The sequence below is a fragment of the Macrobrachium rosenbergii genome, chromosome 28 (genome assembly GCF_040412425.1).
Source record: "Macrobrachium rosenbergii isolate ZJJX-2024 chromosome 28, ASM4041242v1, whole genome shotgun sequence".
NCBI classification, from domain to species: Eukaryota; Metazoa; Arthropoda; class Malacostraca; order Decapoda; family Palaemonidae; genus Macrobrachium; species Macrobrachium rosenbergii.
The window spans coordinates 20,210,165-20,235,000 of NC_089768.1; the positions used below are offsets into that span (position 1 = coordinate 20,210,165).

At 34.9% G+C, this 24,836-nt stretch overlaps 1 protein-coding gene across 7 annotated transcripts in view; it reads right to left on the reverse strand.

Annotated features, from left to right (window-relative positions):
• The window catches only part of LOC136854108 (putative ATPase N2B), a 329,373-nt gene that overhangs the window by 7,854 nt on the left and 296,683 nt on the right, over positions 1-24,836 (reverse strand). The window contains exons 1-9 of one of the 7 annotated variants that reach the window (XM_067130286.1): positions 22,377-22,504; positions 18,654-19,137; positions 14,057-14,251; positions 13,374-13,544; positions 9,180-9,386; positions 6,822-6,992; positions 4,868-4,984; positions 3,440-3,565; positions 1,377-1,517 (exon numbers count right to left, since the gene is read on the reverse strand). In XM_067130286.1, coding sequence (XP_066986387.1) covers positions 1,377-1,517; positions 3,440-3,565; positions 4,868-4,984; positions 6,822-6,992; positions 9,180-9,386; positions 13,374-13,544; positions 14,057-14,248 — 1,125 coding nt within the window. In that variant the 5' untranslated portion in view covers positions 14,249-14,251; positions 18,654-19,137; positions 22,377-22,504. Of the gene's footprint in view, positions 1-1,376; positions 1,518-3,439; positions 3,566-4,867; positions 4,985-6,821; positions 6,993-9,179; positions 9,387-13,373; positions 13,545-14,056; positions 14,252-17,969; positions 18,050-18,653; positions 19,138-22,376; positions 22,582-24,566; positions 24,813-24,836 lie in introns of those variants that run through there. The other 6 variants (XM_067130288.1, XM_067130287.1, XM_067130285.1 and 3 more) reach the window with 6 other exon arrangements.

Below are 24,836 nucleotides of genomic sequence, written 5' to 3' on the forward strand. Positions count from 1 at the left end.
CGAGTTAAAGTTGACTGAAAGTCGAATTTTTTCTATTTATCGTGATTTATATGAAAATATTTCAAAACTGATAAAAGCTACAACCATGAGTTATTTTCTGTTGTATTGTACATGAAATTGTGCACATTTTCATATATAAAAGTTTATGTAACGACTAATATAAAACGGTGCAAACATTACGACAACGTGACAAAAGAATTTCCGAGATGTTCGGCCGAGTTACCGCGCGCAGACGTAAGGAATAAGTTTTTTTTTTCAGAAATTCACCATAAATCAAAATATTGTGCTAGAGACTTCCAGTTTGTTGCAAAATGAAGGTACATGATTGAATATTACTAGAATGTAAGAGTTTTAGCTTATAATTGCGTTTTTTTACCATTTCGGTCGAGTTAAAGTTGACCGAAGCTGGAAATTTTGGCAGTTATCGTGATTTATATGAAAATATTTCAAAACTGATAAAAGCTACAACCATGAGTTATTTTCTGTTGTATTCTACATGAAATTGCACACATTTCCATATAAAAACTTTATGTAACGACTAATATAAAACGGTGCAAACATTACGACAACGTGACGAAAGAATTTCTGGCGCGGACGTAAGGAAAAAGTTTTTTTCAAAAGTTCACCATAAATCGAAATATTGTGCTAGAGACTTACAATTTGTTGCAAAATGAAGGTAAATGATTGAATATTACTAGAATGTAAGAGTTGTAGCTTACAATTGCGTTTTTTTACCATTTCGGTTGAGTCAAAGTTGACCGAAGGTTGAAATGTTGGCAGTTATCGTGGTTTCTATAAAAATATTTCCAAACTGATAAAAGCTACAACCATGGGTTGTATTTTGCTGTATTTTACATGAAATTGCACACATTTTCATATATAAAACTTTATGTAACAGCTAATATAAAACAGTGCAAAACTTACGACAAAATGACGAAAGAATTTCTGAAATTTTCGGCCGAGTTACCGCGCGGGCGTAAGGAAAAAGTTTTTTTCAAAAATTCACCATAAATCGAAATATTGTGCTAGAGACTTCCAATTTGTTGCAAAATGAAGGTAAATGATTGAATATTACTAGAATGTAAGAGTTTTAGCTTACAATTGCGTTTTTCGACCATTTCGGTCGAGTCAAAGTTGACCGAAGGTTGAAATTTTTTGTAGTCGACGTACGGTACGTCCACTCGGCACCCAACAGACAATTTTAGTCGATGTATGATACGTCCAGTCGGCGTTTAAGGGTTAATATGGCATACCCTAAGTACAAGTGAATGCCCAACAAGTAAATGCAAAGTTACTTGTCCTCGACCGAAAAAAGGCCGAAAAAGATTAGTATCACAGTAAATAAAAAATCTTATGACAACCAAACCTGCTATTACCTTGTTATCATATAGGGTGTCGATGAGTGTTATAAAACGTCTAGCTTGACCCTTGGTCTTCTGGTTTAAGACAGGAATGTCTCGGATGATAACAGTGTGAAAAACATGGCTCAGCTGGATATAGTCAGCAGCACCTAAGGGCTAAAAAAAATCATATATGGTTGCTTAAATGTCTAGAACAGATATCTTCTACTTTTCATAACATAATATACCAGAAAGTTACCTCCAAGAAAACCCCACAAACTTTTATTCTGTTGACCCATTAACTTTTTACTGTACATAAATGAATACTTTGCAACTTGATCATCCTCTAGTAAATGAATCAAAGAAATTCTGTGTATTATGTTTCCAACACTCATGTTTTTATACAGAAAATTTTACAATCTATTCTAATTCTTAGTACTCCATAACATACAAGCTCATAATTCATATGTGCCCTCATCTGATGAATATAAATATTAGTCTATCCCAAATGGATATACTGTAACTGCAATATGAGTACTGCGTTAGTAATAATAGCCAGCATGAATTTCTAAAGAACATTATATTTGTTTTATAACAAACAATAAAAGCTATGATGGTGGGGTAGGATATATCTGCTAAAAACTCCATAATATGCTGACTGAAAAGAATCCATTCAAGAACTGAAGTCTCTAGAGAAAACAGTATTATTTTTAGGGAATATACTCAGGGAATCTAAGTGATGTTAAGTCTGAAATAGCACAGTCATGGTAAACTTCTTAACTGTGCAGGTGGTGGCATTCATCCTCTAGGAACACCTCTGGAAACATCTTGCTTAACTGGGAGGGCAGCCAACTAGATAGGCATGACAAGAATAATTAAGAAAACTAACCCTTCCCTGGCAAAAACTGCAAAATTGAAATGGTTTTCAGTCAAAACTCTTCAATGCAGTATCTCTATGATGCATGTGGCAAAGAGGAGGAAGCAATAATACAAGTAGAAAAAAACAATTTAGGAATAAACAAGATTGTATCATGAATCTGATATTTTCATTTAAAACAGCAAATCAATGGATGGCTACAAACTAAGCCAATTTCTACAAACAAAATAACTATTACAATCTTAATTTCAGAAATTAAATCTGGAATTATTGTTTAAAAATGGCATGACTTCCCAAACTCTTGACTACTCTTATCAGAATACCTATGAAGAGAAACAATAACTGATAAAAACTAAGTGATGGAGTCGTTCCTAAAAACTACCTGAACTAGAACAGCGTACAGTACTGTGCTTTGGGAAATTATTTAACCAAAATTTTGACCTCAAACATTAACCACTCAGGCTGGAGAAACAAAGTGAAAAGTCAGACTCCAGAACAAAATACTAAGTATACAAACTAAACTGTGAATTAGCTGATCCCAAGAAACATAAGGATTTACAACGAAAACACTGGTGGTTAACATGTATTCCACGTACCTATGTCATTAACACCAATGCAAGAAAAAAAAATCTTACCCTTTCCCCAACACACTGAAATTTATGAAATATACAAACAAAAAGTTAACAGAGAATTAAAGTGAAACTTACTTGAAAAATGCATTAACTTGTTAACTGCATGAAGATACATGTCAAAACATTGGAAGATCAGAAAAAACCTGAAATAGCTGGAGCAGTATTCTCCTCTCAATATTTATCCTTTGCTAACTATCCAATATGGATAGGATACAGCAGTGGAAATCCTCTGGCCAGCAAAGGCAATCTTCATCAAGGAAACTCAAGGATTTCCAATACTATCTTTTTGTCACAAGAGTAAAATGGATGGAGATAGGGCTACATATCTGCTTGATAAAATAGTTAAATCCTGTGAAATCAATCGAGAGCAGTCTCAAAAATTGAAGAGCTGTTAGCTGGGACATGGGGGATCCATGAGGTATGTGCCATTCTGCCAGTTAGTAGACATTTTCTTTCAAAGAGTGAATGAAGACTGGGATTTTATTGATCATATATTTGCGTTAATTCACAAGTAATGGTTTGCTGAAAAACAATACTGTAGGTACTGAAAGTAGCTACACATTAACCTCTACCACAGCAATTGTACTTACCCGGTCACAGAGTTCAGTAAAGGTAGAATTCAGTACACCTCCACAAGATTTTTCAAAGCTAACACTTCTGCCAGCATAAGAGAGAGTCCGAGGGCGGACAACATCAGTTTCATTGGCACAAAGAATCTGAAGCAGGAATATAAATTTGAATGAATAAAGTAACTGTTTAATATATGATATAGTTCTTTGTATTTTAAGACCTACTACTGCTTTGTGGTTAATCCATATTGTTGCAACATGAAGTGGTTTCAGCTTAATTGAAACTTACACTGAAAATGTTGATTTTGGAAAAGTTAAATTAACAGCTTTGTTTCCAAGACTTAATATTCATTGTTGGATAGAAACTTGACAATTGCATAAAGTATGTTTAAATATTTATGTTACTCTGCATTCTGGAACTGGGTCATATGTGACAGATTTGAAGGCAAGAAAAAATTACCTCATTGTGGATTCTTTCTGAATGAAGAGCAACACAGTCCAACAGTGAGACTAATTTGTTTTATCATCACCATATTCACTGTGCCTTTAAGCTTGCCTTTTATTGAAGATGACAGGTTTTATAAATATCACTACCAGAAACAGCTGTAAGGTAAGGTCACAAAAATAGAAGCTCTAGCTGCTTCATAAGGATCCTACATATTTCAACATTTGTAGGCATTGTGGTTAGTACATTTCTATATTGGCGTCATTAGGCAAAGAGAACTGAACACCTCAAGCAAAGTTTTTAGCTGTTACAACTAAAAAACAAAATAAAAACACCAGCCCTTAACCTTACAAAGGGGACTGTCCATGAAACTACGTTTTACTTTAGTTTCTAAAGGTTACTAAAGATCTTTAAATGTCATTACATTCAGCTGATCATTTTACATACTAGTTACCATTAAAATAATTCCAGCATTTAAGGGGACTCTCTATGTATATAGATTTTGTATATACTAACTAGAATATGGATGCTATTTAAGCATTTGTATATGAGCATACATACACAAATAATTCTGATGCTATTTAAGCATTTGTATATGAGCATACATACACAAATAATTCTAATTAACAATTAAAAGGTAAGGGGTCACACAAGTTTAATCATATACTGTATAATGAAGTCCTCTTTATGTAAACTATATGCATTTTCATAATCAAATTTATTATTTGGATACTTACCTAATGTTAAAGATGGCTTATATCTTCTCACCTATTGGCACGGAGATATAAGCTATCTTTACCAGTAGGTAAGATTCATCCCAAATTACTGTAATTAATAATTCAATCCCTTTAACCAAAATCTAAAATTAGGCTTCCAGTGCCTCACCTACATAGAGAACAGCAAAAGTACAACAGACAATGAGAATTAACTTTGGATATGACAAACCCAAGAAATTAACACTTGAAAACTTATCTACATGAAAAAAAAAAAAAAAAAAAACTCACTTTGAAAAGAGTTTTTACTTCTGCTTCCGCATCACATTCTCTCTTCACAAAAAACACTTTATTGGAATCTGGGAGATTCTTTACTCTGTAATCTATACCAGAGTCCAAATTAATAACCTGAAATAAATAACATTGTTATTGACAGAAAATAATGTTCAATATTTCAACGATGAGCATGAAAAACATTCAGACAAAGGGCAAAGTAAAATATGCAGACATATTACAAAATGTATCAGATTACTGTCTATAATTATCATAACTGTACTTGAACATCCAAACCCATTACTTATATTGCCTTTAAGTTTGTCATGAAATACCAGACAAAAATTCTCAAATAGAAGAAGAATAGTACTACTCTACATGGGTATAGTGCCTCTACTGGTTTCCAGCTATCAACTTAGGCATTTTTCATTTGTGTGCATAAACATTGCTTCTTAAATATTTTTCACTTGTGTGTAAGAGGCATTGTTTCTTAGTCTGAGTTTTAAAGGATTGCCTGTTTCACGTGTTTTTACTCTTCTCAGCTTTTTAATCTTTCACATATCACTGTGCTTTATCTTTCCTTCACTTATTTATATGTAAGGTGTTTCACATGGATAGCTGCGGTACAGCCATCTGAAGATCAGCTATTTAGGGCTTAAGCCAGTTTGTACCAGTTTGCAGCAATTTTGGATATTTCACCCCATTTTCTCTTATAAAAGAAACACATGGCAGGGCTTGCTACATCTAAGTTTTCTATGTACACAATTGGTTTGGGGTGGTTTTGGCAAACTAACCGTTGTTAGCTTAACCGATTTTTTTTTTCTGGGGCAACAAGTCAAGTTCAGTTCTTTCAATAACTACTGGTTTTGTTTTTATAAGTTGATTATTTTAAAGTATGCTTGAGAAAGAAGCTGAATTCTTCCCTTACTTTCCGATGTACTGTTTGAAATTTGTGTGTCTTGAGTAAAGTATGTCCTTAACTTTGTTCACCATCTCGTGTAATTTTGTCAAATTATGGACTTTAGCATTGATTTTGCGCTGCCTCTGCCTTTGTGGTATTCCACAGTTATTTTTAGTTTCACCTCTATTTTTATGTGATTTAGTCTATTCACTTGTAATGTACTATGATTCTAGGGCATATTAACAACCTAGTAAGTTATGTACTGCTGATATGGTTAACACTGACAAGGACCTATGTGATAAATGTTTTGTCTGTCAGGGGGTTAGTATGCTTGCCCAATCTCACTCGTCCTACCTACAAGGATTAGTCGATGAAACAAATGGACCTATTATAATAAAAATTTACAGGAGCAAGGTTCACTATATATCTGATACTTTTGATGACAAAAATTATTTATAAATGTTACATTTGAAAAATTGTTCAATGGAAAGTTAATTTTATTGGTTAACTTTGTTCCCAATAAAAATGTTTGTTAAATTTTAAACACAAAATACAATTATTACTCTTCAAAAATTAGACTAAAATTAGCATTTTATCATAGAGGGAGTGAAAGAAGAAAATGATCTCTGCTTAAATGTGGTATGCCACAACCAACTGTTTAACTATAGATCAGTTCTGAATGCCCTACTTATCTCAAAGCCTTAAACTGTAGTACAGTAAAACCCCCGTATTCTCGGGAGATGCATACCGCACCCCCTGCAAATAGCTAAAATAAGTGAATACTTAGAACCCCTCTAAAAACACTTAGAACTACCCATTTTGATAGTTCAAACACAAAAAACCCTTTAAAAATGCTTATACCTGAGTATTTTAATAGTTTTATCACAGAAAGTGCATCTAGTCATGAAAATATGAAAGTACAGTAATCGGTAATATTTCTCAGTGAAATATACCGCGAATGGGCGAATTTTCCACGAATAAGGGGTAGATACATTCCACAGAGAAATCTGCGAATACATGAGTCCACGAATAGTGAGACCGCGAATACAGGGGGTTTACTGTAGTGCTTACCTTGCAATGTGATTTTAAAATGGGAATAAAAGGAATAAAGTTTGACCGTTGTAGACCATTTTTATACAGGTCATCTGGACATCTGTTACTTGTTGCTATGACTACAATGCCATTATTAAAAAGTTCTGTAAATAGTCTCTTCAGAATCATAGCATCACCAATATCCGTAACCTGGAAAAAATATACATCATATAAGAACTGCACATAATATCACTATATAACCAGTAAATTGAGTGACTGACTGGTAATTAATATGTTGATACAATTATGATCATCACCAATGCCAAAAATGATTTTATATTGTTCCTAAGTTTTCCAGTAAGAAAAAATCAGTGACCTGTAATGATGATAAAGCACTGGACCAAGTGCACAAAGTAAACTGATGAATAATAACACTCAACTTCCCAATGTCTAACATTTGTCCAAACAAATCTGCTGGATTTGTTCATCTATACTTTTTGTATGTGCTGAATAACAGAGATAAGTTCTGGTGCTTGGCCTTCAGGCATAAACCTCACAATCAATTTATCAGTATGTTTTTTTTTTATCTCTTCCATGATTAGCCTTTTGTAAAACTAAGGTCAGTTTACTTTCTTGATAAATGAATAAATGCAAAATACAAATGGCTAATTTTTTGTTTTACTGTATATTGTAGTGGGCATTCAACAATTTTTTTTTTTACATTGCATATTGTAAGAAGCACTGCCTACAGTATGTATTAGGTTAATACAAGTCTCTGTAAAGACAATCAATAAACAGAACAAGAGTTGCACCAGAAATGTTGCATTAATTTGTTTTCAACAACAATCAAATGACTAGTTAAGATAAAAACAAAAAGGCAAGACAGGTCTACATTCACAAAAGTTCACTACTGTATTTGCAATAACTAAGTAACATGATATCCTGCAAATCAAAACAAAACTGGCAAAAATTTGTTAGTTTATTAAGTACTGTATACCAGAAACATCAATAAACTACCGTATTTGACGGCGTATAAGACGCACTTTTTTAATAAAAAAAATGGCCTAAAAAATCCCCCTGCATCCTATGTACATAATGTAGGCTCAAAATTTAAGAATTTTGGCCGAAATTATACATGAAACGTCACGTAGATGTTGTAGCCTAGCCTAACATTCGGTGTTATCCTAATAACCTATTAAAAACCAAAGTTTATTATAATTATTTATCATTATCACACTTACCATCACCGCAATTACTACTGCTAGTATTATAATCAATATCTACATTGTTGTTATCGATATTTTCATTAAAATGTGTTAATATCATTATCGTCGTCTACAGCGCATCGCCGCATTCCACATTTACAGACTTACAGTACGTGTGCTGCCACCTATTGGTGATTATCTCAAGAGCTTTACGAATAACAAGGCTGAAACGTAGTAAATTCCAGAGCTTGATTGCATACTTTTATAATATATAATGGATATTATATAACATATATTACCGTAGGTAACATCTTTATTAATGTTTTTGTTGATTCTGCCGGTAAGAAACAATGTTTACAAATGAATGTGTTGCAATCTATTGGTAAACCTATGAGGTAGCTTTCAGCAGCAGACGAAACATTCGATCGTAGTAAATGGCCGATTGTATAATACATATTTTGATAAATATAAATATGGTAGATAACTTCTTTATTAATGTTTTTGTTGATTCTGTTGGTAAGAAACAATATGCATATGATAACCTAATACTACAGTTTTTATTTACCAAAATCATATGAGCATAGGCTAGGAAACCTTATTTTTTTTTTCCTCAATGTCCTGCTGAAATTGGGGTGCGTCCTATGCAGACATGCGTCTTATAAGCCATCAAATACGGTATATACTTTTGGTCTTTTTTAGACCCTAAAAATATGCTGTCTGACCAAATTTTCACTTTATCACTGATAAACTCCAGTTTTTAACAGTTTTTGGATCACCTTATTAATATAGAACATCTAGCTGGCATTATTCTGCTTTATTCATATGCATCTCTTAAAATATATCAGACTCAACATATGAGCGTGTACCTAATTATTTTTCCTGAAAGATGACTACCACTTTATGGCAAAAACTTACCTCAGCAAGTTAGTTTCATTTTGGCTTACATTTTTCTAATGACTTAAGTAACTTAAAACAATCAACAGACTATCTCAACTGCTTAAATCTTGAACAGTACTGCAAAAAAATTTTCTTTCACTTTCAAACAACATTCTCTTGAGTAATACAAAATATCCTATTCTTTAGCTGTAAAAATTTACAGAAATATAAAAATAATAGTTCAAATACACTATACACAAACATTTCATATCTGACTCTCAGATATCAAAATAATGATGCCAATGGATCACATTACCTGAAACTCATCAAAACACAGAAGCCAAGTTTCATTTGCAATGGCCCTAGCTACTGGAGGAATAGGGTCATAAGGACGTAAGTTGATGGTGTATGTGCCATCAGGCTCAAAGTAACGGGCCTGATCAGGAGCATTAATTTTCTTTATGTTCTTTTTTTCAGCATGTATTCTTTTATGGACATCCAACATAAATGAGTTAAAATGAACCTGAAAAACATAATACTAAATTAACAGGGATTCCACTTGCTAAAACAAAACAAAATTTTTAATATTCAAGTAGGACACTATTTTAATACTGGTAATTATAATGCATGACAAAGTCATTGTCATAATTATCATTGCCCTTTTTTAGTACAAAATCTCTTCAGACTATATTAACTGATTACAAATACATATGTGCCAAGTGACATAAATACTCCAAATACAAAAAATTACTGTTACAAAAGGATGCTGAGAACTCCCAAATATTACTAGGAAAAAAAAAAAAAAAAAAAAAAAAAAAAAAAAAAGACTATAGTACTCTTCTTTGGGAAGGCTCAAAGGGGTCAGTGATGATAATGAAGAGAGGCCACAAGGACCAGGACAATGTAACCACTTTCAAGTACATGTACTTCTTAAGGGCTTGAACTGAACAAAAATGTTAATTTTCTTTTTTTTTCTTTCCTTACAAAGTTTGATATGTCTGGAATGGCCATAGTGTAATTTAGTATGGAAATCAAGATGTACCACTCAGCATCAGATACATTAAAAACTTAAAACTCAGTTCACAATGAAGGCCTCAGCTCTACACTATCCTGAAAAACCCTTGTAAGTCAAAAGTGGTCAACCACACCTATCTCTCCTCTTTGATGCAGTGCAATAAGGTATTGGCAAGTGACAAAGTCAAATGCTGTTTAATCAAAAAGACATGTACAAACAATTGTTCACTATCATTTCTGAGTACAGTACAGTCAACAAATTTGTTAACATATTACATAATTCTTCTAAAATGGAAGTCTCTGCTGAAGTATACCATCAGTTGGGACATGTTTGCCAGTTCGTCATCATGTTTAGAACTTGAAGGTTTCCAGCCTCGGGAAAATTGCCTATTTGTCTTATTCCTTCTAGTAGTGGCATGCGATTTTTTTTTTTTATTTAATTGGCTTAAAACATTTTGTGGTTAAGAAAGATTTAAAAGTGTTACTGATGTTTGATATAGCTGCTTAAGGTTGGAGGTTATTAGAGGATTCAGGCATCAGAAATTACATTCTTATGTTGAACGGTGGTTATTTGTATCCTATTGTGGAAGAGTCCCAAATCTATGTTATCTCCTGTTTGCCCTCATTTTTCACTTAAGAGGATGGAGGATGCGGGAAATTAAGTTTTCCCCATTCCTTTTTCCCTTCTCTTTGCCACCCCTTTACTCCCACACATTTTTTATTCAGCAGTCAAATTCTCCGAGCTCCAATGTACTTGCTGCTATGTAAGATGGTCATCCATCATTTAGGGTGGTCCCTAACATCCCTCTCGTTTTTACTCTGCTTACCTTTTCGACTCAACTTACATAGACCACAGCCACACCACATAAAAAAGGGTGAGTTTGCGGCAAGTCATGAATTTACACAGATACTACAGAGAGTAATTCTCAGGGGCCAAAAACTGAAAACAGTTGTGGTACTGGCTGCAAAGTGTGGCTGGTATCATCCACAAAACTTGCCACTGTCCTGCTGAAGAGTGCAACTCACACATACCACACTGTAACAGTGCCACAATCTCTTACAATGACATTGCTTTTTTTTGTAGTAGAAGCCAAAACGGTTTCTTCTTCAAAATCCAATTTTGGTACTAACTTGCCATGTAGTGAACATGTGGATCATTAAAGCTTCCATGCAAGTACTATAAAGTAGTGAGTATGAAGCATGTTTGAGCCATACGATGGCTGGAAAAAATCATGTGTGGCCTGTGTGAATTGGGCCTTGGATCTCAGGCAACAGTCTAACTCCCTCTCTTGAACATACAAACATCCACACATCTGAATTATATACCATAGCTACACTCAATGGTTGGTATGGAAAAGTCCCCATACATCAACCAGTCCCAAATGATAAAAGTCTTACATTCTACAAAAGCAGAATGAAAAACATCATGTACTTTGGTCAATAAAATGCATTAGTTCTCTTTAAAATCCATTACACATTAATATAAGTTCCACTTTTGAACAAACTTTACATCTCCATTTTACTCCCCCCCCTCTCACTCAAGAGTTTAAACTGTATTATTGTGTTTACAGTGAACCCCCCGTATTCGCGGGGGATGCGTCCCACACCCCCCCGCGAATGCTTAAAACCCCTCTAAAAACACTTAGAACTGCCCATTTTGATAGCTTAAACCAAGAAAAACCCTGTAAAAATGCTTATAGATGCGTATTTTAATAGTTTTATCATGAAAAGTCCATTTATTCATGAAAATTATATGAAAATACAGTAATTAGTGAATACTTCAGTGAAAAATACCGCGAATGAGCGAATTTTCCGTGAATGATGGCTAGATATGTTCCACAGAGAAACCCACGAATGCGTGAGTCCGCGAACCATGAGAACGCGAATACGGGGGGTTTACTGTATATTCACATGTTTCTCTTATTATCTTTATGTCTAAAATACCTGATACCTTACATAACAAACCTATTAGAAATCTTACACTTGTATACAATGATGATCAACTCAAATGCAACTTTCAAGAATCTAAGTGATATGAAAATCCATCCCCTCCACACCACAAGCTAGTGCGGTAATTTTTACTCATACCTAACGTGCACTGGAGATTTCTTGAGTGTGCTGAAGCATCTTGACAAAGACTGCTGATTTACAGTCAACAGAACTTAATGTTGATACTGAAATTTCCTTAGTGTCTGGGGTTGCAAGAGACTTTGCATTGCTTCTCATGTGTCATTAGATTCCATCCGAGCTGCAAATTTACGTATAAGATCTGGGCCATACATGAAAAAGCCTCATATATAGAAAATGGAGGGGGTCTGTATCTAAATTTATAGTTGGTCTCTTTAACACCTGGGAAGTATCTCTTCTGATAAATACATTTGAAAACTGACTACTGTAACTGATAATGCTCATGTGATGTCAGATAAAAAACTAAAAGTGGACTAGCTTCACAACATACTGCAGATAAAACAACAAAAAGTGACCAAAACAATAAAAAATTAATAATCTGTTAGTGCAACAAATAAAGGATCCCAAATAATCATAATTTAAATTCAAATTCTTAAACAGCAAAAGTAACAGGATAGACACCACAAACCCACACATGAAAATTAAATTAAGATTGAAAAAACACTGCAGTTGCCACAAACAACAAGACTAAGTCTTAGCAAAGCAAAGGTACCGTATATAGAACTGAGCTATTTAGGTGAGGATTGTGACATGCTCATCTGAACAATCTAAGCTGCAAGCAACACAAATAGTCCTCAGCAGTAACAGGATTAAATAAAAGTAATTTGACCTGACCATGAAGTCAAATGCTTTGACTCTCATATGACTAGCCCAGAGATTTTTTCTGAAATTTGAAACGATACCTGGAGTAAGAAATCGCAGCTATATATTATTGAACAATAGCACTCCCTATGCCAATTTGTGATGACACTAAGTACTTATCCCACAACTCGGTTCACTAGTAATGTGATTACTTTTAGTAATGGTCTGTTTACAGAGACTAACAAAACCACATTTGCCTTTGTGGAATCAGACGCTGTCTCCATAAGAATAAACCTTGGAGACGGCAAAAGTTATTTCAATATGTAAGTACGGTAGATTGAAAGTTAGTGCAATTATCTTTCTCTGTAATGGACTGAATCAGTACATGCTTTTGGATAGGAAGATGTAAAAATTAACCATAAGAAAACAAAGAAGTAATAGCACAATCACAGAAGGCTGGGAACAAGTTATATCTAGCAAGTGTAAAATTCAAAAAGTGACAAAACCTGCTTAACATACACACACTTCAAGTGATAAGCACAACTGATCTTTGCACTATCAACATTTATCACATTAACAACAAAGAACAAGTACAGTATCACCCTCTGACTATGTTCAAATAAATGGCAAATATAAATGGTCCATAATTTCCAAGAAAAATATATCCAAAATCCAATATCAAACACTTAAATATGTAAGAAAAAGAAATTCACTTTTGTTTACTTACTCTTGCTTTCTTATCAATAGGAACACATTCATAAAACATGTCCATTAACATGGTTTTACCAGTTCCTACAGTTCCCCAGATATAGACTCCACCTGGAGATTTCACTTCACGCTGCCAGCCTATTAGCTTCATAAATGCACCAAGAGGTGGAGGTGGTGTGTATCCCACAACCTGGGTAAAACAAAAGTACAGATTCCACACATTAGTTTTGAAGAATATCTCATCCTTCCCTATTTACAATTCTGTGTTTGACATATCCTTTACTGGACTTTCTATAAGATTAATGAAAAATCTTGTTTGATATACTGTACACTGTACTTTTGTAAATTGACGGATCTGTTTACTTAAAGATTTTTCAGATCTCTTTTGTGCAGTCTATTTTTAATGTAGATACTGTTCACGATGATTACTTCAGTAACACTGATATGCAATATAATAGACTGAAAAGCTTGATGCACTGGGCCAAATACTGTCCTTCAGTGTCCTACATTCACTTCCTATTGGAACACTACAAATGCATTAGGCAAGGCTTACATTGTAGAGCAGAATTTCTGTATTGTTTCCATAAGAATTTTACTTAAATGTTCAAACTAAAATTATACTTCTTACTGGTTTTTACCTACCTACCTGATGAACAGTCCATACTGAAAAAGCATGAAAAGTACAAATCCAGCAAAACTTACTTCATCATAGCACTCTTGAAGTTCATGTATGATAAGCTTTTGATGGTTATCAGGAAGTAATTTGCCTTCAGATACTTGCTTATCATACAGAGATGTTGGGCCTTGCACTCCATTAGCTGCAACCTCTTGAGCTGCAGTGGCAAAGCAGCGGACTGCACAACTGTTGAAGGCAAATCTTCGAGCCACCAACATTCTCTGAGAAATTTTTTCTTTTTAAACAAAATGCATGACAATGAATTATTCTTTGCAAAAATACATGAAAACCCATCACCTTTCTAACTAAGACAAACGTAACAAAATTACAAAAAAAATCTACTTTTACTTTTTTGTTGGTCAAGTGACCACAATAAACCTAAAGCTAAGTTGGTCAAGTGACCACAATAAACCTAAAGCAAACTCCATTGAGAAAAAAATATTCTCGCAAATTTCCCTTCTTAGGGAAGAACAAACCTGCCTCGCAAACAGAGGTAAGTTCAAATTACTTGGAAACAAGAGTAGGTGAGGTTCCTCATTCTAAAATATGACAGGGATATGGACTGATCAAAGCTGATGCACGACAAGTTCATGAGTTCCCCATAATACCTGTAGGAATATTTTATTCATCATGAAAGTTTGGTATTATGACCTGGTACTGGAAACATGTAAAATGTAGAGCTTAAAGCTTAGTATGTACAAAGCTGATGTTAACAAGAAAAATACTAAAATGATAGACTTATGCGATACCTAATTAAAAAACTAATTTCTGCAAGAAGAATGATGGACAGAATAGTATTTTCATATATCAGTCCATAAGTTCAATCAATACAGTACAGCATTCAAGAAAAAAACAAAGGATAGCCAGGTGGTCTGACTTGCATTATAAAGCAATCACTGGTTAACTTTATGGGTTTATTATAACTTAATGTAACTTTCCCTGTACTGTACTGAAAGTCTGTGTCCTTCTGAATCACCAGTGACCAACTGTCTTTCAGTCTGACTGACCAACTGTCTTTTAGTCTGACCGACAGGTGAAGGAGAGATTTGCAAAAGATCATTCCTTAGTTTAGTTACCTTTGCCAAAAGCGTGTGAGGAACACTGCTATGTTAAAGGAAGAAAAGTCTACAAACTTTTTTAAAATTTAATTTCTATGCAAAAATCTACTGCTTGAGGAGGACAGACTTTTCCAGTAAAATGACAATTTTTAAACCTTTAAAACATACTCTGCAACCAGTGAACAAGTTTAACTAGGCTGCTACCACAGGATTTTGCCATGAAGGTACCTGTGCTATAAAAAAAAAAAAAAAAAAAAAAAAAAAAAAAAAGAGGAAGACAAGTTTCCTAGTTCCCACCTTTGGAAGTCAACATAAAGGTGACTAATGTATTGATGATCTAAGCCACTACTATATATCTTACACTGAAACCTACATGCACCTTAGAAGTTTACATAATATTGCATGAGCTGCTTTGTCTATGTAGTTTCAAATTTTAAATTCTCCTCACCCATTCTATTAGAGGGTAATAAGATTTATCGGACAGTACCAGGTAAAAACTGGCATACAGTATTTGCATCCACAATCTATCCAGAGTTTTTAAACGATGCATTTTTGCTGGTATCTATCGCATATAAATCTTCAGAATGATCAAAGAAAACCAAAGGTCTCTCCAATGTGTCCTCTAAAAATGAACCTACAAAGTTGATAGAGTACATATGTATGATAGGTACATAAGGCTGTACTGTACTATTCTATACAGCAGAAACATGGAAACTGGAAATAAAAATGTAGTTTTTGAAAAGATGGCTATATAATGTTGAGATTCATGGCCAGTTGCATGGGAATATCTTATTACAATTGAGTAAATGTCAGAAAGTTCTGGTGTCCAGAGGGGGTAGAAAACAAACAACTCTCCAAGACTGGATAGTTTGGTTACGTGATGAGAAAGGATGTGGGGCAGTTTTATCAGATAAGCAGTGGGCATATTTGTAGCAAAACAAATGGCTGTAGAAAGGTCCCAGGAAAAAACAGAAAAAATGGGAGATTAAGAACTTGACCTGATGGGAGTTCATGAAGAAGCAGCACATGACAACAGGGTAGATAGAACTCACTTCACGTCTAATCCCATGAAGCAATGCAAAAATGCCGATGTAAAAATGTTAACGATGCTATACAGTAATACACCGGTTTTAAGGCTAGCTTTCTTTTTTTGGCTAACCTGAGGAACTTGTAGATGGTACTTAGGTAGACTCCTATCTCATTAGAAAACTCTCCCTAAAGAGTCAAGAGGTGCTGTTGTGTTTTAAGTCCTATAAATGAGGTAAATCTTTTAAAAGTTTGGAATTATAATTTTCATATGATTAAAAGAAACCTAACAAGGAGGATGGGAAAAACCTGAGTTGCTTATCGAGTCTCTCATAATAGATTCACACTCCCGCAGAAACTTGCCGATAGTTTTATCCAAAATTTCAGAATGATCAGTAATACTGCCACAGACTTTTGTTAGGTGTCTGCATATCTGGCTAGTCTTCTACATCAATTAACAGTTTGAGCCAAAACCTTGGTTTAGCTGATTATGGATGCTCACTCTTCTGGTCTCAGAAAAATACATCATTAGCTTACTTCTTCAAGTCCAGGAAATTACCTGGCTCCATATTATTAGCAAGATCATTATTAAATACTGATCATTTCAACATCCATCATAATCCTCAGGCATTTAATTTGAGATAAAGGTTTTTGAAGTCTTCAACAGTAAGGAGTTATACTGGTCCTACCATTCCACCCCTCTGCTAGTCTCTCACTGTGGAACATTATCCTTATGTAAAAAATGAATTTGTTTTTTGTATGGACATTAAGCCTTCTGGTAGAGCGCAAGCAGTTTTCCAGACTAGCTACTTACCTTGACTGAAGAAAGAATAAATGATCGGTAAATAATATAAGAGATTACAGGAGATCACAGCTTTTCTGGGATAAATAATTTCTCACATTTATTAGTGTTATGATAATTTACAATATATTACTATCAACAGCTGATGAATTTTAAGTAATCTGGAAATATATTGTTTAACAGCTACTGAAACCATTATTTGACAATATTAAATATTTACTCCAAAGTATAGTTAGGATATAATAGTGTTCTGCATGTACCTAAAATATATTAGATGGTTTATAGTGGTTATAATTCTTCAATCTTTTCAGTTTCTGCTGTTGGGTCAGTTTATGTTTCAGTTTGCAAGTTGGTAGGGGGAAAGACAGTTTAATAAGAGATTACTTTACGGATAATTGTTCAAAACAATGGTTTGCGAGTTATTAATTTTTACATTCTATAAATAGGCATATTTACAGCAGTCAATATAATTAGCTGTTTAAATAGTCTGTGTGTAAAGCTTTGTGTACATGCATACTGATGTGAGCATTATCAGAGACCATACACTGTTCAGGTGGCTAAAAATGCTGGGCACTTTTGCAATTAAACAGATTTTAGGGACTTAACTGTTCAGGAAATAGATACTGTACATACAAGTGATAACATCTTGAAGTGCTGCCATGTGCTGTAAAGCACTGTATTGTAAATGAAAGGTTTGATTACACCAAATGTATAAAGCTTATTTCTCCCTGTATCACTGACAGTACCTGAAAGGCACTAAGCTGTGCAACTTCATTCATAATATGGGCTAGGCAAGTGTGGGGCAGCTTTACGTGTGCAAAAAAAATCTTTAATGAAAACAATCAACAAATAATACATAACAAAAGAATCTTGTACATTTAAAGTATCTGCCTTCAATAAGCAGTGAAAGGAACATAAATACTTCACTTTCTGCAGGGGATTTGCCATAAATTCAAGAAGGGAAGAATAAAGTGACAAAAGCTAAACCTTGCTTTGTGCTGAAGAAAACAAACATTATAAGAAAGAATCCCAAAATTAATTACTGTACACTACTTTTCAAGAATGAAGGCATCTTCCGTAATCTCAGATCGTTAATGGTGTACATCACACAGTTACTCAGATATTTGCCACTGCTGGAAAAAGATAAACATGTGCTGAAATACAATGCAAACTTTAAACACTGAAGATATTTTCAGAACAGAAATGGAAACCAGAAGTGTCTTACAACTACACAAAGGAATACTGTACTATGTATCTATTCAAAATACTAGGTAATATTTTTAGCTAATCAATTTAACGCAAAATTACAGCAATAATGGTGATTTAGCTTGGATTAAAAATTAATCTTAGACCTGTAACTTACTAAAACTATGATGAAAATGACTTAAGCAAAACAAACATTTCATAGATCATCAGCACACAAAACTATCAAATTTTATGTTCCATATACAGTGTACAAAAAAATACACACACACACACAGATTCCACTCAGTCCTAGAAAGACCTAAAAGAACAAGACAAGTGGCTATGTTGATTTAGCATGAAAATGATTCACAGTATGGTTATACGCCAGTGAAAATCTACTGTACCCTGAGCAAGACTAACTTTGGCCCAACACAGTTTCAAGCCTCTGGTGACACCACTGAGCTATTTTCTTCTAAGGTATAGAGCTGTTTAAATCAGTAAAACTATGGTTAGTGATGAGTGTGACTGCCTTTGGTATGAAGACTTCCTTACCTCACCATTCAAATGCTCTCCGTCAAGTTGATAAATGGTTCCTACAACTCCATGATTGGGTAATGATTTTCCTAATAGATTAGGATTGTTTTAGCTGTCACATTTAGCTGCCTCATAGCCTCCATACCATAGTTTTCCAGTCTGAGGGTACACTCCAGCACATTTCCCTCTTTTTATACTCTTCACTGATTTGCTTATCTATTCATTCATTTATCATTTATTAATAATGAACTGAAGGAGGATGTAGAAGGTGCACACTTGCACTTTGCACCTTGTTCTGACTTTGCCTCTTGCTCATAACTTCCACTACTTTACAGGTGCTGTACTGGAAAATTTTAATGTGTGCATGAAGCAATCCTGGGTTCTGGAGCACAACAAAACAGCAAATGTTTCAATAGCAGTATCAGATTGTTCAAGAACTTCACATTTTCCACCACTAGCACAGTGAGAGTTGACTTCCCCAGTGGTTCACTCCATACCCTACCTATATGGGATAGCACCAAAACAGATATAGAAGCACAGATGTATACTAAAACCACCTATTAGAACTGAGATCAAGTGAACATGAAATCATCCTCCCTTATCTGTAATGATGGGCTTCTGGCCAGATGCTGAGAGTCCCACCCCAAGGACTGGCTCCCCCTAGAGTCAAGGGAGCCACCCCTAGAGAATAATTCCGTTATAATAATCCAAACCATTTTCGGGGTAGCTAACAGCAACCACAACTCTCATAAATAGCTTCAAATGCAAACTCTCTCCATGTCTTGCTCTAAGTAACTGTTTCCTTAATCTGTCTGATTCCCTTTACCTGCCTGCTTTTAACAACCTATTCCAGCTGGCATCAATGATTGCTCTTAATTTATCAATCAACCTAGACTAAAATATCTTATAACTAACCTTATCCAATATAGACTAAGCCTAAGGTAGTTTGTAGAGCAGCAGGATGAGGTATGGCTAACAAGAATAACAAAAAAGTTATTGGGTAAAAGTTACTCGAACGTCAGAAAATGTCCTTTCTCATTTCATTAACAACAATGGTGGACGTATGCTTGTGGAACAGCAGGACAAAATATCTTTCCAAGAAGAAATGGGAAAATACACGGACAATACCGGTAGTTTTCACTGTTGCTACTAATTCTGAAATGGTAATGTAACAAAAAGTGCTATTTTTAATAGGATGATGTAGCTGGTGTGACACGACCTACTTATCCCTAATAAAGATCACTTTTCAGTACACTGCTAATAATAAATCAGCTTTCACAATTTTAAAAATTGATTTTCAAAAATTTTTGCTAATTTCTTCTCAAAAGCACACACCGGCCTATCATTTAGCAAACATATCCTGACCTTGTTTACAAGTTTACTTAGCTGGGCCTTGCCCACTACATCCCTTTAGATTCTGTTCCATCATTTTGTAAACAGTTCAAACAGTTTAAAGTGTGGCCCAAGCTTCCACCTCCATTAACCCAAGAGATGCTAGGGGGATGCCACTCAAAGATGACGGCAATATTATGCATTTGCAACTTCAGTAATGGAACCAATATTTTCTTGCTCAGTTTTTTAACTTATCACCTAGTTATACATGGTTGTAATGGCCTTGTGTCGCAGTTTAATAATCGAAAATAAAATATAAGATACTTTTAAAAACTGATATTTAATAGGTATTTTCTGAGAATTTCAAATTTTTTCATGACAAGATTACTCCTTAGCTATTCAAGAAACACCTATAAAAGTACAAAAAATAAACAACAGTTATTAACTGGTTAAATGGGTGTATAAGTGTGCATATGTTAACTGTTATATGTAGACTAACTTTAAAACCAATATTATTATCGTCACTTTCATTGTAACTTGTCTATCTCAATATCACTATTAGATGAAAACAAATAAACATCATCAAAAGACAATTATCTCCAAAGTTTACAAAATAAACCAAGATTTATAAAAATCTTTGACCACTGCTCAACTTCAGGATACAAAAGCCTCCCTGGTCCTGCCCCCGGGCTGGAGGAAGATTTACAATTTTGCTATTTTTTTATACCTATGATTATGAGAAATCTGGCATCTTTTATGTTCAAGAGTGAGTTGAATGGCTGGTGAGACTTAATGTCACTCAAACAGAGCTAAAAGGAGGGACTAAATTTACTGCGTATTTGAAAATAAAGCGTCAATAATATCGTCGTCATCCTAGCATAACACAACATGTCGATTGTAGCGACGCACAGCACCTTGTGGGTTAACATAAGCTCTTCTAACACACTTTCCTTTTCCTATATACTGTACTAACCTCGGTGGGGGCATAAGCCCTTCATACAGCTTTAAAATAAAATCACATTTCTATCTTACTCAAAATGCCCAAAGTTGAAATCTTCAAATTATAACTGTGATTTTTAACTCTAGCTGTTGGTGTGTACACTACTGGTATAGCAGTCATTCCCTAGTCTAAGGTGTATTAACCAACCAATAAGGACTTTGGTGAATATCTACCCCCACACTGTAACCTTTCATTCAGTCATTTAAATTTTTGCTGCAAAATTAGAACATAGGCCTGGAAAAAGCATCATAAGTTGTCTTATACAGTATGCATAGTTCAGTACTTGTAAAACCAAATATTTTCCAAATCAACAGTCAGGTATTCTTGGAAATAATCAAAGTATAGAACTGTAAAAGCTTCATGGTTGGCCAGCATCCCCTTCAGAAGACCTTCCTTCTCATCTATCCAATAAAGCATGCTCTCATATTCACACTTCTGACAATTCAACTGTTCCTAAAAGCGAAAGAATAAACATGGGCTAGAATTAGTGACTGTAATCAGGCCCCCTTGACTAAATACTGTACATGTTAACAAAGCCTCAGTTTCATGAACATGTTACTAATGTGAAGTAAGGCTAGGAGTGTGTTGTTAGGATACCTTTATGATAATTGAAGTACAGTATAAGCCTAGTATGGTAAAACTCGGTTATGGGCTGGTAAAACAGTTTCTTATTCGAAAAAAGGAAGACGCCAATGCCATATAACAATCCACTCGTTCGACTGCTCTGTGTAGGTTGCAAGATGAAGGGATATGAATCAAAGTGATCTGATTTTACTTGGCCTGCTGTACAAGTATTGTAGCCTAGTGCTAAATTAAAAAGTAATTTGCTGAAGAAAGCCTATAGGCCTACCTTGCTGGCATCACCCTAGCCTAAGTCAACCTGTGAAAAACGCACTATTTATTAAAGCCTTGTGAAAAAGTGCTATTCACAAAACCTAATCTAAGCCTAGAGACACTAGGCTAAAGTGAGAACGGACCTAACAAAGAAAACCAAAGATAAGTTAGGCTAGGCTACTGCATGACGATTTTCCCTACCAGTAAGTTTCTTCCCTGGGAAATACTTTGAGCTCTGCAGTACACACATACTCTAAGACTACCATGGGCAAGGGTATGTGGTTAGGTTAGGCATGCCAAACCTTGCCAAATCGTACTTCTTAGGGGAGAGAAGGGGCTCTAAGCTTAAGAATCCAGTTCCCCTATGCATCCACAAAAAAACTCAAAACAGCTGGCTACGCATCGTAGGCTTGGTTCAGATGGAAAACTATGGAACACCATATTTAACCTAACCTAATTCTTGTAAGGGGGGGGGGGCTTGCTTAAGAGCCGATAGTCTAGGTATGGTAAATTACACTACTTAGCAACCGGGATATGATAATTAGCCTAATGTTACGTGCAACGTATCTGAATACCTTTCTTCCTTTTTGCTTTTAGGGGCACTAGTCGCTCAACATCGGGACATTACGTAATAATTTACCGAAGGCTGAAAGAGGTGACAATTGCGGAATGCCTCACAGATTCCTGAGCTTACCCCACAAACACAGTTCCGGGCGCAGCACCACTATAGCCTTTAAGTGAGGTGCAGAGCTATTAAATGAGAGCGTTCCTAGCCATTTTATTTTTTTTTACAATTGACACTTTAACTTCCCATGTTATTTACGGTTTCTTTCTTGTCTAAGCTTTAAGTTATACTCTATTTACTTTCTTTAGGACTATATTTGTCTTTGTTTTATTCTAGACCACTACACTTTAATGCTATAATTTTTTTCCCTGTAAACATACTGTACACTTAATTGTACTTTTACACAATCCCTTCCTTTTTAATTTCCCCTTAAAGTTTTGGTGATAATAGCCTGTGTTTAATTTTGCGTCGAGATTAACAAGTGACTCCCCTCCTCACAAGTTTACTTAAGTTTACGGTTTCTACTTCACTATTTACCCCAAACCCCTCCCTTTTTGCTTTGACTTTACTGAGTTTGCATTGTTTATAGCTTTAGCCAGCGCTTCCCTGGTTAGCATAATTCTTAATAGTTACGACTGGTCTTACGTAATTTTTCATTCGTTTTTCCAGATATATTAGGAGTCAAATGATACTTTACTATTTAACAAAATATAGATTAGCAATAAGTAGATACTAGACCTAAAAGCCTGGCTGGAATTTATCTTAACGTAAATACTTTCCAGTTCTGGAATAAGTTAGATTAAAGTGAATATTTTATTTCTTAAGCATGGTAAATTCCGGTCAAGCTATCCTCTGAGCTGCTACAACTGCCTGGTTTTGATTATTAGTAACTCCCAGGGAAACGATGTTCCATCCTCTCATATTATTTCACTTTATTTCACATCTAACATGTCAGCTGGAAATGCAAATCTTTAGAAAACTTCCCGTACCCCCAATATTCTCGGCTCTAGAGGGTTGTTCTTGTGCAATTATGGACAACCATGTGTTTTCGTTAGGAAATTATAAAAAGTCTCTAGTTATCTACAGGTAAGTACCCAGAAATTGGTAAATTGAAAGTTACTACTGTAGTTCTACAACAGAGGGGCTTATTTTAAAAAAAAAAAAACATCGTCCAGAAGTTGCCAAAAACGTTTCCTAATGAAGAAATGTGAAGTCGTTTGTAACAGCTGATCGTCGATAAGTTCTGCTCAGTGAACTTATTTGCTACTCTCAGCGCCAGGTAATCAAGTCGCCAAAGCATGCTACAAGTAGACATCTTACCCCTCCCAGTCGTTGTTGAAGTTAACATTTTCCACTTCTACATCTCCAGCCTATTTAAGTATTTTTTTTTAAAGGGGGAGGGTGAGCGGAAGGCTACCCTATCTACACAGTTTCTGTATACCACTAGTAAATTTGAATTTTACCCACAGGATTTTTCCAAACCTAGTGAATTTATTTTTAAGCGTTGCCTTCAGATCTCTACACAGCTCTCCGACTTGATCATTATCCCTCCCCTTTTTTTCTCCAGTAAGAGATGTCAGAAATAGGGAGATTTGTCCGAAAACAGACATAGGCCTTTTATACTTGGCCTCACTCATCTTGAAAACTTTAATGGAAGGAATAAAACAAGTAAAAAAATTTTTAATAACATTTAAAACTCCCATGTCAAAGATAAATTACGAAAACTTATACATTTATTGATTACCGGTTGGCTTACTGTGTGAAGAAGGAATTTCATGTATCTGAAGTAGCTATAGGTGTACTGTTTTTCAAGAAACTCTGAAGATATGAAAATTTTCAAGATCTTAAAACTTGGCAATAAAATTTGACAGCTAATAAACTTAAAGCAAAACAGTTATCTGCTATATGATAAACAATCGTATCCCTGTCAACAAAGTTCAAGTTGCTAAAATATAAAACCCACAGGCCTAACAACTTGCAGTACAATCATCAGCTCAGGTAACGTTAAAATGTCTGGAGTTGCTGATAATATTTGTGGGCAATAGCCTATGTAACAGTAACAAGAACGATAAATTATGGATAATTAAGCCACATTGTCAACATGGCTAATTTTTTGGGATAGTATAAGGGAATATTCATCTACGATAAATAATTTTTAAAGGAATCACCATAAAAACTAACATTTTTCGTGATGACGTACCTTATCAAAACCATTCCTCGGATATCTGGTCAAGTTCGTGCCGTCGAGGCTAAGAACTTGCTGCCGGCCTCATTTTGAGCACGATGTCGGAAAGATAATGGGTTAAATTACTCCTCCATTGCAGGGCGCTGCCGAACTGATAAAAAAAAGACCTTATTCTGATAGCCGTTTGCCAGGTAAGAAACCCTTCTTCGACCTGCTTACTTATGCCGGCGTTCAGTCTGTCCTTCAAACAGTTAGGAGTTACTGCGAAAGAATAAAACAGCTGGT